The sequence below is a fragment of the Ranitomeya imitator genome, chromosome 4 (genome assembly GCF_032444005.1).
Source record: "Ranitomeya imitator isolate aRanImi1 chromosome 4, aRanImi1.pri, whole genome shotgun sequence".
Lineage (NCBI taxonomy): Eukaryota > Metazoa > Chordata > Amphibia > Anura > Dendrobatidae > Ranitomeya > Ranitomeya imitator.
The window spans coordinates 208,460,431-208,473,144 of NC_091285.1; the positions used below are offsets into that span (position 1 = coordinate 208,460,431).

A 12,714-nucleotide genomic window follows, 5' to 3' on the forward strand; every position below is an offset into this window, starting at 1 on the left:
CTCCTGTTACCCTTGTAAAAAGGAAAAAGTGGGGATAAAGCAGCATATTTGCAGGGGGGGGAAGAGGGGGAAAATCATTTTCACAGCTCAAAGTTATAAAATTCTGTGAAGCACATGTGGGTTCAAGGTGTTCACCACACCTGTAAATAAGATCCTTGAGGGGGTGTAGTTTCCAAAGTGGTGTCACTTGTTGGTTGTTTCCACTGTTTAGACACATCAGGGGCTCTCCAAACACGACATGGGGTCAGCTATCTGTTCCAAATAAAGCTGCGTACTGTGACACTCTAGCGCAGTGTTCCCCAAGTCCAGTCCTCAAGAGCCACCAACAGGTCATGTTTTCAGGATTTCCTTAGTATTGCCCAGGTGATGGACTTGCTGCCTGTGCAGTTGATGCAATTATCACCTGAGCAATACTGAGGAAATCCTGAAAACCTGACCTGTTGGTGGCTCTTGAGGAGCGGAGTTGGGGAACACTGCTCTAGCGCATAAATTGGCCAATTCATGTGTGCCCAACAGCCAACGATGAGGCAATCCTGTTTGCTGGGACCTAACCTAATATGATACCTCTCCTGGGCTGATCACTTACAATTATATGGCTAAGTAGGACCGGGCTGTGATTAAAAATGCCATAGGCTAATGGAGTGCTCAATCAGAGAGCCTATGTATATAAATATCTAGAGTAGTAAGGCAATTCCAATGTAATATATTTTATGTTTACATGCTATAGCTTCAGGGAGTGCAAATTTATTTGTTAGTTATATATTGAGGTGGCTACTCTTAGCTTGCACCTGTTCACGTTGTTCTCTGTTTGGAAGTGACTGTCAGTTTTTGATATTCGCTATCTACTCCGGCCAATGTTTTACTCTCCAAAAGTTGAATGGTGCTCTTTCCCTATCGAGCCCTGCTGTGCGCCCAAATAGTAGATATGCACCACTTACGGGTTAGCTGTGTACGCAGGAGACATAGCACAACAAATTGTATGGTCCATTTTCTCCTGGTAACCCATTCGAAAATGCAAAATTTGGGACCAAAGCAATATTTTTGTGGGAAAGAAAAAAATTTCTTTTTTTTCTTTAACATTGCTTTATTTCCAGTGAAGCCGCAAAGAATTAATAAACTTTTTAAATGTGGTTTTCAGCACTTTGAGGGGTGCAGTTTTTAAAATATAGTCACTTTTGGATATTTTCTGTCACACAGGCTTCCCAAAGTCACTTCAAATGTGATGTCCCTAAATAAATAATATTTGTAAATTTTGTTTGATAAATGAGAAATTGCGAATACATTTTTAACCCTTATACCGTCCTAACCAAAAAAAAGTTTCAAAGTTAAGGCTTATGTAAAGTAGACATGTGGGAAATGTTATTAACTGTTTTGAGGGCTTTTTTTTTTTGTTTAAGGGCATAAAAATTGAAAATTTGAGAACTGCAAAATTTTAAAATTTGTCAAATTTTCGATATTTTCATCAACACAAATCATATCCACCAAAATTTACCACTAACGTGAAGTACAACTGGTCGTGAAATAACATTCTCAGAATCACTGAGATACACTGAAGCGTTCCAGAGTTATAACCACATAAAGTGACTGGTCAGAATTGTAAAATTGGCCTGGTCATGAAGGTGAAAACTGGCTAGAGAGTGAAGGGGTTAAGGGGCTCAGGCAAAAATAAGCCATTGAGTAGATTTACTCTGTATAGAATTTATATTGCCTGTGGTTTTCACAATATTTTCTTTGTATATTGACCCTAATTTTTTTTCTTGTAACTATTGTAGATGAGAGATTTCGGAAAGAGTCCGTCCGCTACCAGTGTGGATGATTTAATGAGTCGCACTGATAATTGCTGCATGGAAGTTTGCAGTGAAGAAGATGAGGGATGCTTAAAAAGCAATTTGGAAGATACTGAAGGACAAAGTCAGCTTGATCTTGGGATGACTGAAAACTCTGATGCAACAGATATAATTCAATCTTCAGACATGGTGTCTGTTAGAAAGGAAACTATTCTGTGCTGGTCACAGGTAAAAATTTACTGGATAGAGAGCACCATGGGCCTTGTGTATTACAACCAGAGTTAAGCTTTTATAACGTAGCTCTTTAATTTAAAAAAAAACATTTTGAAATACCTTATTTGGCAACTCCATTAGCCAGAGCTAACCTCAGCTACGGAAATGATTGTTCTCTCTGATGTGGCATGTCCATGATTTAGAAAGACAGCGTAGCTGATTGACACAATGCAATCGATTCAGTTTCCCCATAGTAATTTTTCTAGGGACTAAACACTTGCTGTCAGGCTGCCCTGCAAATAGCAGTTGATCTTTCTGGTTTACAGTTTATTTTTTAATCATAGTAAAAAGCAGACAAACCCTTTTAAAGGTAACCTGACCGATGATTCATTCTTAATGCTCAAACCATGGGCAACATGTATTCGACACCAGATGCGTCATTGCAGCCTGGTGTCCTTTACTCTAAAATATGGGGCGTTTCATGGAAAATATACTTTGAAAAGCAGACAGGGGACTACAGTTTCTGTGGACTGAGTAGTCCAAAAAGATCCCCAGCGACTTCTTCCTGCCTCGCCATGTTAGACTAACAAGATATTTATGTTCGGGCACCATGAAACTCATGTCAAGGTTCTCTTTAAAGAGGATGTCCACCAACGTTCACACTTATTTTTCTGATAAGTTTTTTCCTTGCAGAAAGAAGCGTAAATACAAAATGTTACATTTTTTCCTTGCATTTTTTATTAGCTTTTTCCCCCTCAAATGGCTTACCCCTGAAAAATGCATCAAAAGCACAATTAGTTATCGCTGCTGTTTTCTGGCCATAGCCTGCGTTTTTAAAAGCTACCTCTGAACCTTAGTTACTTATATACTTGTATTATGGTATATGTACACAATGTTTTGGAGTTTTTTTTTCACCACAAAACCATTGGAAAAATTGAACATAATCCACTGCACTGCGAAAACTACATTGCTATGCACACGTTCAGTCTCTTGTTACTTCTTTTAACCAATTCAGGGTACAGAAACTGTGGAGTGTGTAGGAAACAGAGGCACAGATGTAGAAGTTCACATTCGTATTTATTGAGGTTAAATGTGGAACCACCAGACCACGGTTTGGGGGGCAACGAAGGGGGCGTAACTGCGTGATCCCCAGACACCCGTAGTAAGTCCCCTCGAACAGGGACAGAATGCAATGCCTGGAGGACATGGGTGCTACCTTCAGTTAGTACTCGTGATGGCTGTCCAGTGGAACAGACGAACCAGCAGGGTTAGCAGTTGCTGCAGAGCTGACCGGAAGACACCGGGTGTTCGAGTAGAAGCTGGTACCGGGAGTACTGGCATAGTCCGGAAGAGTGGCAGGCAGACTGGCGGGACTAGACGGATCCAGCATAGATAGTGTGAATGCAGTCCAGAATAACCGGGTAACAGGTAGAGGATCTGTGGAGACAAACAGTGTAAGCGGATTACTTGGCAGATACTTCAGAAACAGAAGCGCATGTAAACAGGAACCAGAATTTAGCAACAGTGGATACTTGTTGCTCCGGTGCCCTCCCTATGGTGGAGGGGCTAGAAATAATAGCCAACCACACGCTATTGGTCAGAGGCAACTTTTGGAAACTGCACACTGTCTCTTTAAGAGATCGGGAGTGAGCGGACGTGACCTAAGAACCCTGCCTGGGAACCTGCTGGCCTCACGCCAGGAAGCAGGAGAGGAAGGAGGGGCAGAGACTGCATCCAGACAGCGTGGAGCCGGCACAGAGCGGGAGTCCTGACGGAGACCCCTTGGAGGTACAGGAAACGGACTGGGTGTAACAGTATCCCCCTCTTTACGCCCCCTCTTTTTCAAGCTTGCGTAGAATTTTTTCAGAAGAAGAGGAGCTCGGATATTATCTTTAGGCTCCCATTACCTCTCCTCAGAACCCAAGCCCCTACCAATCCACCAAAAAATACCCCTTATCCTCTTAGTGGCCAAGATATTCTCTACCTCAAAAACATCCTCCTCACTGACACGATCTGGAGTGGAACCAGGATCTTTAAAAAAAAAAGAACTAAAAAATACGAGTTTGAGGAGGGAAACATGGAAAGAGTTAGGCACACGTAAAGAAGCCGGCAATTTCAATTTGTTCGAGACTGCGTTAATCTGTTTCAGGACTTCAAATGGACCGATGAAGCGGGGACCCAGTTTGTAAGAGGGCATCTTCAGACTGATATACTTGGAGGACAGCCATACCTTATCTCCTGGCCGAAAGGAGAGAGCATCCAGACGTCTTTTGTCCGCAAGCTTCTTCATACGCAGTGAAGCTTTCTCTAAGGCAACCTTGGTGTCGCTCCATACTTTCGAGAATTCTTCAGTAAAGGTATCAGCTGCAGGAGCACCAGAAGACCCAGAGATGTGAAGCGGAATCCTGGGTTGGAGACCAAACACAATCTGAAAGGGAGATTTACCAGAGGACTCACTTACTTGATTATTGTACGAGAATTCTGCCCAAGGCAGCAACTTGATCCAGTCATCATGTTGCATGTTGATGAAGTGACGCAAGAATCCCGTCAGAATTTGATTGGTCCTCTCTACTTGCCCATTGGATTGAGGGTGATATGCGGAAGAGAAGTCCAGCTCCACTTGTACAGACTTACAAAGTGCTCTCCAGAACTTGGAGGTGAACTAGACACCCCTGTCAGACACGATGTGGAGAGGAAACCCTTGAAGACGGAAGATATGTTGTGTTGTGAATTCTGTTATCAAACTCCCTCCTGTGGTCATGAATGGTACTTTGGCGAGTTCTGTCCATAGACTCCCTCTGGTGGCTGTGAGTGAAGCTGCTGCTTCTGAGGTTCCTTCCACAGGTGACGTAGTTTATTCTTTGGCTGGCTGCTCTATTTAACTCCACTCAGATCGTTACTCCATGCCAGCTGTCAATGTTCTTGTACTGGTTCAGTTCGCTCTTGGATCTTTCTGGTGACCTGTCTACTCCAGCAGAAGCTAAGTCCCTGCTAGTTAATTATTTGTTCATTGTTTCCTTGTCCAGCTTGCTATCATGATTTTGCCTTGCTAGCTGGAAGCTCTGGGATGCAGAGTGGCACCTCCGCACCGTGAGTCGGTGCGGAGGTCTTTTTGCACACTCTGCGTGGTCTTTTTTGTAGTTTTTTGTGCTGACCGCAAAGTTACCTTTCCTATCCTCAGTCTGTTTAGTAAGTCTGGCCTCCCTTTGCTGAAACCTGTTTCATTTCTGTGTTTGTGACTTTCATCTTTACTCACAGTCAATATGTGGGGGGCTGCCTTTTCCTTTGGGGAATTTCTCTGAGGCAAGGTAGGCTTTATTTTTCTATCTCTAGGGCTAGTTAGCTCTTAGGCTGTGAAGAGGCGTCTAGGCAGAGTTAGGTACGCTCCACGGCTATTTCTAGTTGTGTGATAGGATTAGGGGTTGCGGTCAGCAGAGCTCCCACTTCCCAGAGCTTGTCCTGTGTGAGTTTAACCATCAGGTCGTTTCGGGTGCTCCTAACCGCCAGGTCCATAACAATGTTGTATGAAATGGTCAGCGAGCTCTGAAGCAGACGGGAGACCAGGTAACGGAGCAAAATGAGCCATCTTCGAAAATGATCCACCACGACGTAGATGACCGAACAGCCGGAGGAGACGGGAAGATCAGTAATGAAGTCCATTGCGATGTGCTGCCAGGGTACAGAAGGAACAAACAGAGGTAATAACCTCCCAGAGGGCAAATGCTTATCAGTCTTGTTGCGAGCACACGAAGGACAAGCAGTAACATATTCCTGAACATCTTTGCCCATGGTAGGCCACCAGTAGTAACGGGAGATGAGTTGCAGAGTCTTCCTTTATCCGGCATGACCAGCCAACTTAGAAGAATGACCCTAACGAAGAACTTGTTTCCGATCTGAAGTAGATACAAAGGTTTTTCCTGGAGGGAGTAGAGCAAGATTAACCGCGGCCACCGGCACCAATCTGGACTGTTCAATAATGTGATGCAGTCCTTCCACAAAATCAGGAGGCAAAAACGCTCTTGAAAGTGCATCGGCTTTAATGTTCTTATCAGCTGGTCGGAAATGAAGAACAAAATTAAATTGAGCAAAAAACAAGGCCCACCGGGCTTGACGAGGATTCAGTCTTTGTGCAGATTGAAGATACGCGAGATTCTTATGATCTGTGTAAAATGACAACCTGATGTGCAGCTCCCTCAAGGAGATGATGCCACTCCTGCAGGGCTAACTTGATTGCCAATAATTCTTGATCTCTCACAGAGTAATTTCTCTCAGAAACAGAAAAGACTTTTGAGAAGAATCCACAGGTGACCAACCGACTGGACGATGACTTCTGGGTGAGAACTGCGCCAGCACCTATGGAGGAAGCGTCTATCTCAAGCAAGAATTGTTTTTCGGAGTCCAGTCGATGGAGAACCGGTGCGGAGGAGAAGGCATGCTTAAGGGAAGTAAAAGCCTCCTCTGCCTCAGGTGTCCATTCTTTGGCTTTAGCGCCTTTCCGGGTTAAGGCAGAAATTGGTGCCACTCGAGTGGAAAAATGTGAAATGAACAAACGGTAATTGTTGGCGAACCCCAGAAACCGTTGTATTGCCTTCAGACCGCATGAGCGAGGCCACTTAAGAATGGTGGATACCTTCTCTGGATCCATCTTTAAACCTGTAGACGAGACAATATAACCAAGGAAAGGCAGAGAGGATTGCTCAAAGAGACACTTTTCAAATTTAGCATAAAGTCTGTTCTCCCTGAGTCTTTGTAAGACCAGACGTACTTGTCTCCGGTGAGAGGCTAAATCTGATCAGAGAAGATCAAGATGTCATCCAGGTAAACTACAACACAAAAGTAAAGCAGATCTCTGAAAATATAATTTACAAAGTCCTGAAAAACTGCGGGTGCATTACTTAGCCCAAACGGCATTACCAGGTATTCGTAGTGTTTGTCCCGGGTGTTAAAAGCGGTCTTCCATTTGTTTCCCTTACGAATGCGTATCAGATTGTAAGCCCCTCTGAGATCCAGTTTGGTGAGAATTTTAGACCCCCTAAGACGATCAAACAATTCTGATAGTAACGGCAACGGATACCTGTTCTTTACCGTAATCTGGTTCAGCTCCCTGTAATCGATACAGGGTCGTAGAGATTCATCCTTTTTCTTCACGAAGAAGAATCCAGCTTCAGGGGCGAGGAAGACTTCCAGATAAATCCTCTGTCCAGATTCTCCTGAATGTAATCAGACATGGAAATGTAATCAGACATGGACTGAGTGTCTGCGTGAGAAAGGGGATAAATCCATTCTCGAGGAGGAGACGCTCCGGGAAGCAGATCAATGGGGTAGTCATACGACCTGTGTGGAGGTCATTTCTCTGCCTCCTTTTTCGCGAAGACCTCAGCGAAGGACCAGTAAGAAGAAGGGAAACCCAGCAGGGCATTGGGTTGTACTGGAGGAAGAGCAGGACAAACCGGAATGATACATTGATCCAAGCAGGAATCTCATTGACACATTGATCGAAGCAGGAACTAGTGCAGGACCTCTCCCGTCCTCCAATTTAGAACAGGTTCATGCATCTGGAACCAGGGTAGACCTAGAAGCAAGGGGTGAGACAGATCTGGCAACACATAAAAGCGGATTCTTTCAGAATGAGTTAGACCTACCCGGAGTTCCAAGGGCACAGTCTGGAACCATATGGACTCCAACAGGGGTCTGCAATCCACAGATGTCACCTGCAATGGTTCTGGTAAACGCTGGACTGGAATGTGATAACGATCCACTACCGCCTGCCGAATGAGGTTCCCGGCGGCACCAGAATCCAGGTGACAGAACTCCGAAAATCTCATCTTGCCGAAGGGTGCATGTGAATCTGACAAACGGGGTGATGACCGGATCATGCAGCTTTATATGAAAATCCCTATTTATTATAATTGCCAGACCTGAAATAACAAGCACTTTTCACCTATTGTGTCCCCCCATTTCCTTGTAGATTGTAAGCTTGTGAGCAGGGACCTCACCCCTAATGTCACTGTTTAAATTGTCTTAACTTGTACTGAATTTATTGTCTGTACATGTCCCCGCTTAATTGTAAAGTGCTGCGGAATTTGTTGGCGCTATATAAATAAAAATTATTATTATTATTATTAGAAGGCCACAGAGACTGTTACTTGCAGAGCTGGAGAGAGATGAACCTTACCTAGGGTAGCCTCTCCTACAGACCCTAGGCACTGGAGTTTCCTGATCTCTTGGCACAAGAGCAGATATAATGCTTGGCACTACCACAGTAGAAACAGCTGCCCTCCAGGTGACGTGCCTCCTGGCGACGGTTGACCAAATTTACTCGATCCATCTCCATAGCCATAGAAGCGGGAGACAAAGTTGGAGAGTTTGCAGATTTTGGAGCACTAGCAACCTGGTGATTGGATTCTTTTTCATGTCTGATCTCGTTGGACCGTTCCTGAAACCATAGATCAACCCGAACTGCCAGGGAAATCAAGTCATCCAGGAGAGTAGGCAAGTCTTGTCCCGCCAGCTCATCCTTAATTCTTCCAGAAAGCCCCTGCCAGAAGGTAGCCACCAAAGCCTCATTGTTCCAGGATAGTTCAGACGCATGGGTACGGAACTGCACTGCATACTGAGCCACCGTAAGTGCTTTCTGTTGTAGTCGAAGAAGAGCAGAAGCTGTCAACGTAGTACGACCAGGTTTGTCAAAAGTCCTGCGGGATGCCTCTAGAAAAGACTGGAGATTAGTAACCAACGGATCCACCCTCTCCCACAGCGGATTCATCCAGGCGAGCGCCTCCCCTTCAAGGTGGGACATGATGAAGCCAACTTTGGCCCGATCAGAAGCAAACCTATGCCCCAGCAGTTTGAAGTGCAGTGTGCACTGATTTATGAACCCTCGACACAAAATGGGGTCACCTCGGAAGCGGGTGGGAGTCACAAAGCGAGAATCCTTACTTGCTGTGCAGTTAGATACCTGAACACTGGTGGCAGGAGCAGGTGCAGTCGGAGAAGCCAGACTATCAATGCGAGCAGAAACGTTGTGCAAGAAAGACATGCTTTTGTCCTGTTGCTCCCTCAGCTGGGAGACCTCCTGACGTAACTCCATGGCTGGTGATTTCTGGGACCCAGCGGGTTCCATGGTCGGAGCAATCTGTAATGAACGGAAACGGAGGCACAGTTGTAGAGTTCACATTCGTATTTATTGAGGTTAAATGTGGAACCACTAGACCACGGTCCGGGGGGCTCCAAAGGGGGCATTACTGCGTGAGCCCAAGACACCCGTAGTAAGTCCCCTCGAACAGGGACAGAATGGAATGCCTGGAGGACACGGGTGCTACCTCGTGGCGGCTGTCCCAGTGGAACCGACGGACCAGCAGGGTTAGCGGTTGCTGCAGAGCTGATCGGAAGATACCGGGTGTTCGAGTAGAAGCTGGTACCGGGAGTACTGGCGTAGTCCAGAAGAGTGGCAGGCAGACTGGCGGGACTAGACGGGTCCAGCGTAGATAGTGCGGAGGCAGTCCAGAATAACCGGGTAACATGTAGCAGACGATCTGTGGAGACAAACAGTGTAAGCGGAGTACTTGGTATAATGCTGTAAGAATCAGGCTGCACTCAGATGTTACCCGAGTGCAGTCCTATAGTGAGTGTGATGATTCATAGGAGGAAAACAGGAAGTGGACCCTCTAAACCATGATGACGAACCCCTCACGGACGAGCTGACCAGATAGACCGCCCCCTATACAGGGAGAGTTAGGGGCAGGCCCGTGAGGGACTATCGCCACGGAAGCTGGAGGACCAGGACGGGAGAAGACCAAGATGAGGTGGGGATAGTAGGACCACAGAGAAATGCTATAGAATCAGGCTGCACTCAGATGACACCCGAGTGCAGTCGTATAGGGAGTATTGCAGAGACACAGGACTGATGGGTATACTGCACCAGTACAGGGACTGGCGAAGGAACTGAGGAAACACAGAGGCTAGCAGGATCCAGGAAAGACAGGAACTGCAGAGACACAGGATAAACCCAAAGTCAGAGGGAAAACAAACTTCACAGAGACTAAGAGACTAAGAGCGGCCAGGAACACCTGAAGGAACAAATGATAACCAGGCACAGAGGGATGGCAGGAAGCAGTTTAAATACCTACAGGCAGGGTAGCACTTCCAGGTAACAGACCTCCAGTACTATAGAGAGGACAATAAGGAGAACCGACCTCAGGGTATTAGTCCTCCAGGACCATAGAGGAGACAGAAGATCAGAAGTGCACACACGCAGCACTGAACCTGGTATGCGCGCGCGCACGAGAAGCAGAAGCCGGGAGCGAGCGCGGAGAAAGAGACGCTGACTAGGGAGGCGGCAGCAACGGTATGACAGTACCCCCGTCTTTACATCCCTCCTTCCTCTTTAGGCCAGAAAGAAACTTAGCTAAAATTCGAGGAGCCTGAATATTCTCCCGAGGCTCCCAGGATCTCTCCTCAGGACCGAAACCCCTCCAGTCGACCAAAAACAAAGTTTTACCTCTAATTTTTTTCATGGCCAAAATGTCCTTAACCTCAAAAACATTGTCTGCGGAAACAGGCGAAGGTGAAGAAAGAGTCGAGGTGTGAAACCGATTGAAAACTACAGGTTTAAGGAGAGATACATGAAAGGAATTAGGGATACGAAGAGAGGCAGGTAACTTAAGTTTGTAAGAGACGTTGTCAATACGTGCCAAAACCTCGAGAGGACCGATATAACGGGGACCCAGTTTATTTGAAGGGATTTTAAGGCGAATAAATCTAGAAGAAAACCAGACCTTATCCCCAGGATGGAACACAGGAGAATCGAGACGCCTTTTATCAGCATGCCTCTTCATCCTATGCTGAGCTAGTTCGAGAGCATACTTGGTCTCCTGCCAAACCCTGGAGAATTCTTTAGACAGAAGATCTGCCGCCGGCACAGTAGAGACAGGAGGAACTGGTAGAGGAAGACCAGGGTGTTGTCCGTAGACGACAAAAAATGGAGATTTGGTAGAAGCTTCACTGGTGTGGTTATTGTAAGAAAACTCGGCCCATGATAGTAAGTCAGACCAATCATTTTGATGAGCGTTGGAGAAATGCCGGAGATAAGTAACCAGGATCTGATTGGTACGCTCCACTTGGCCGTTAGACTGTGGATGATAGGCCGAAGAAAAATCAAGCGAAATGTTCAGTGATTTACAGAGAGATCTCCAGAAACGAGCAGTGAACTGAACTCCCCGGTCAGAAACAATGTGCTGTAGAAGACCATGAATGCGAAAAATATGTTGAACAAAAATCTTCGCCAGTTCAGGAGCCGAAGGCAGACCAGGAAGAGCAATGAAATGTGCCATTTTAGAGAAACGGTCCACAACTACGAGGATGACGGTACAACCACAGGAGCGAGGCAGATCAGTTAAGAAATCCATCGCAATATGTTGCCACGGAGCAGTAGGCACTGGAAGAGGAAGAAGAAGTCCGGAAGGAAGCCGCCTGGGTACTTTGTTCTTGGCACAGGAAGGGCAAGAGACTACAAAAGCTTGGACATCCTTCGAAAGAGTCGGCCACCAGTAGTAACGAGATATTAGATCAAGAGTTTTTTTTAAACCGACATGTCCCGCTAGCTTGGAAGCATGTCCCCAGAGTAACACACGTCTCCTGTTCCTCTCAGAAAGGAAAGTCTTACCCGGAGGTAAAGAGGTCATAGATACTAGAGCAAGTGTGATGATTCTAGTGAGGTTAATGATGTGCGAGGATTCCTCCTCAGTGTCCATCGACAAGAAGGACCTGGAAAGAGGGTTCACCCAAGCCAAAGCCTCACCCTCCAAATGGGACACCACAAAAGCCACCTTAGCACGGTCAGTTGGGTACAGTAATGGGGATAATTCAAAGTGTAGTTGACACTGGTTGAGCAACCCGCGACATAATTTATGTTCCCCACCATACCGAGGTGGCCTCGCAAAACGGGGCGAGGGCTGTGGAGCGGACGCCTGTAGAGGAACAGAAGCGGCAGTCTGAAGAGAGAGAAGCCGATTATCCACACAGGCCATAAAATTCAAAATATGGGACTGAGTGTCCCGTTGTTGACTTAACTCTTGCTGAAGAGACGCCAACTGAGTAGCGTTAACAGGGTCGGTAGACTGTAACGTCGCAAGACGAGACTCCATGTTCTTGAGAAAAGACATGATTCTAGTCTGGTTCTCCCGCAAAAAAAGTAACTCCTTTTGAGTGGCAGAGACACCAGTGGGGTCCATGGCCTGGTTATACTATAATGCTGTAAGAATCAGGCTGCACTCAGATGTCACCTGAGTGCAGTCCTATAGTGAGTGTGATGATTCACAGGAGGAAAACGGGAAGTGGACCCTCTAGACCGCGACGACGAACCCCTCACGGACGATCTGACCAGATAGACCACCCCCTATACAGGGAGAGTTAGGGGCAGGCCCGTGAGGGACTATCGCCACGGAAGCTGGAGGACCAGGACGGGAGAAGACCAAGATGAGGCGGGGATAGTAGGACCACAGAGAATTGCTATAGAATCAGGCTGCACTCAGATGACACCCAAATGCAGTCCTATGGGGAGTATTGCAGAGACACAGGACTGATGGGTAAACTGCACCAGTACAGGGACTGGCGAAGGAACTGAGGAAACACAGAGGCTAGCAGGATCCAGGAAAGACAGGAACTGCAGAGACACAGGATAAACCCAAAGTCAGAGGGAAAACAAACTTCACAG

The 12,714-nt window shown here is 46.3% G+C and overlaps 1 protein-coding gene across 1 annotated transcript in view; it reads left to right on the forward strand.

Annotated features, from left to right (window-relative positions):
- Positions 1 to 1,822: 1,822 nt before the first annotated feature.
- Positions 1,823 to 12,714, forward strand: part of LOC138675800 (bromodomain-containing protein 8-like) — an 83,690-nt gene continuing 72,798 nt past the window's right edge. The window contains exon 1 of the mRNA XM_069764347.1: positions 1,823 to 2,015. Coding sequence (XP_069620448.1) covers positions 1,845 to 2,015 — 171 coding nt within the window. The 5' untranslated portion in view covers positions 1,823 to 1,844. The remainder of the gene's footprint in view (positions 2,016 to 12,714) is intronic.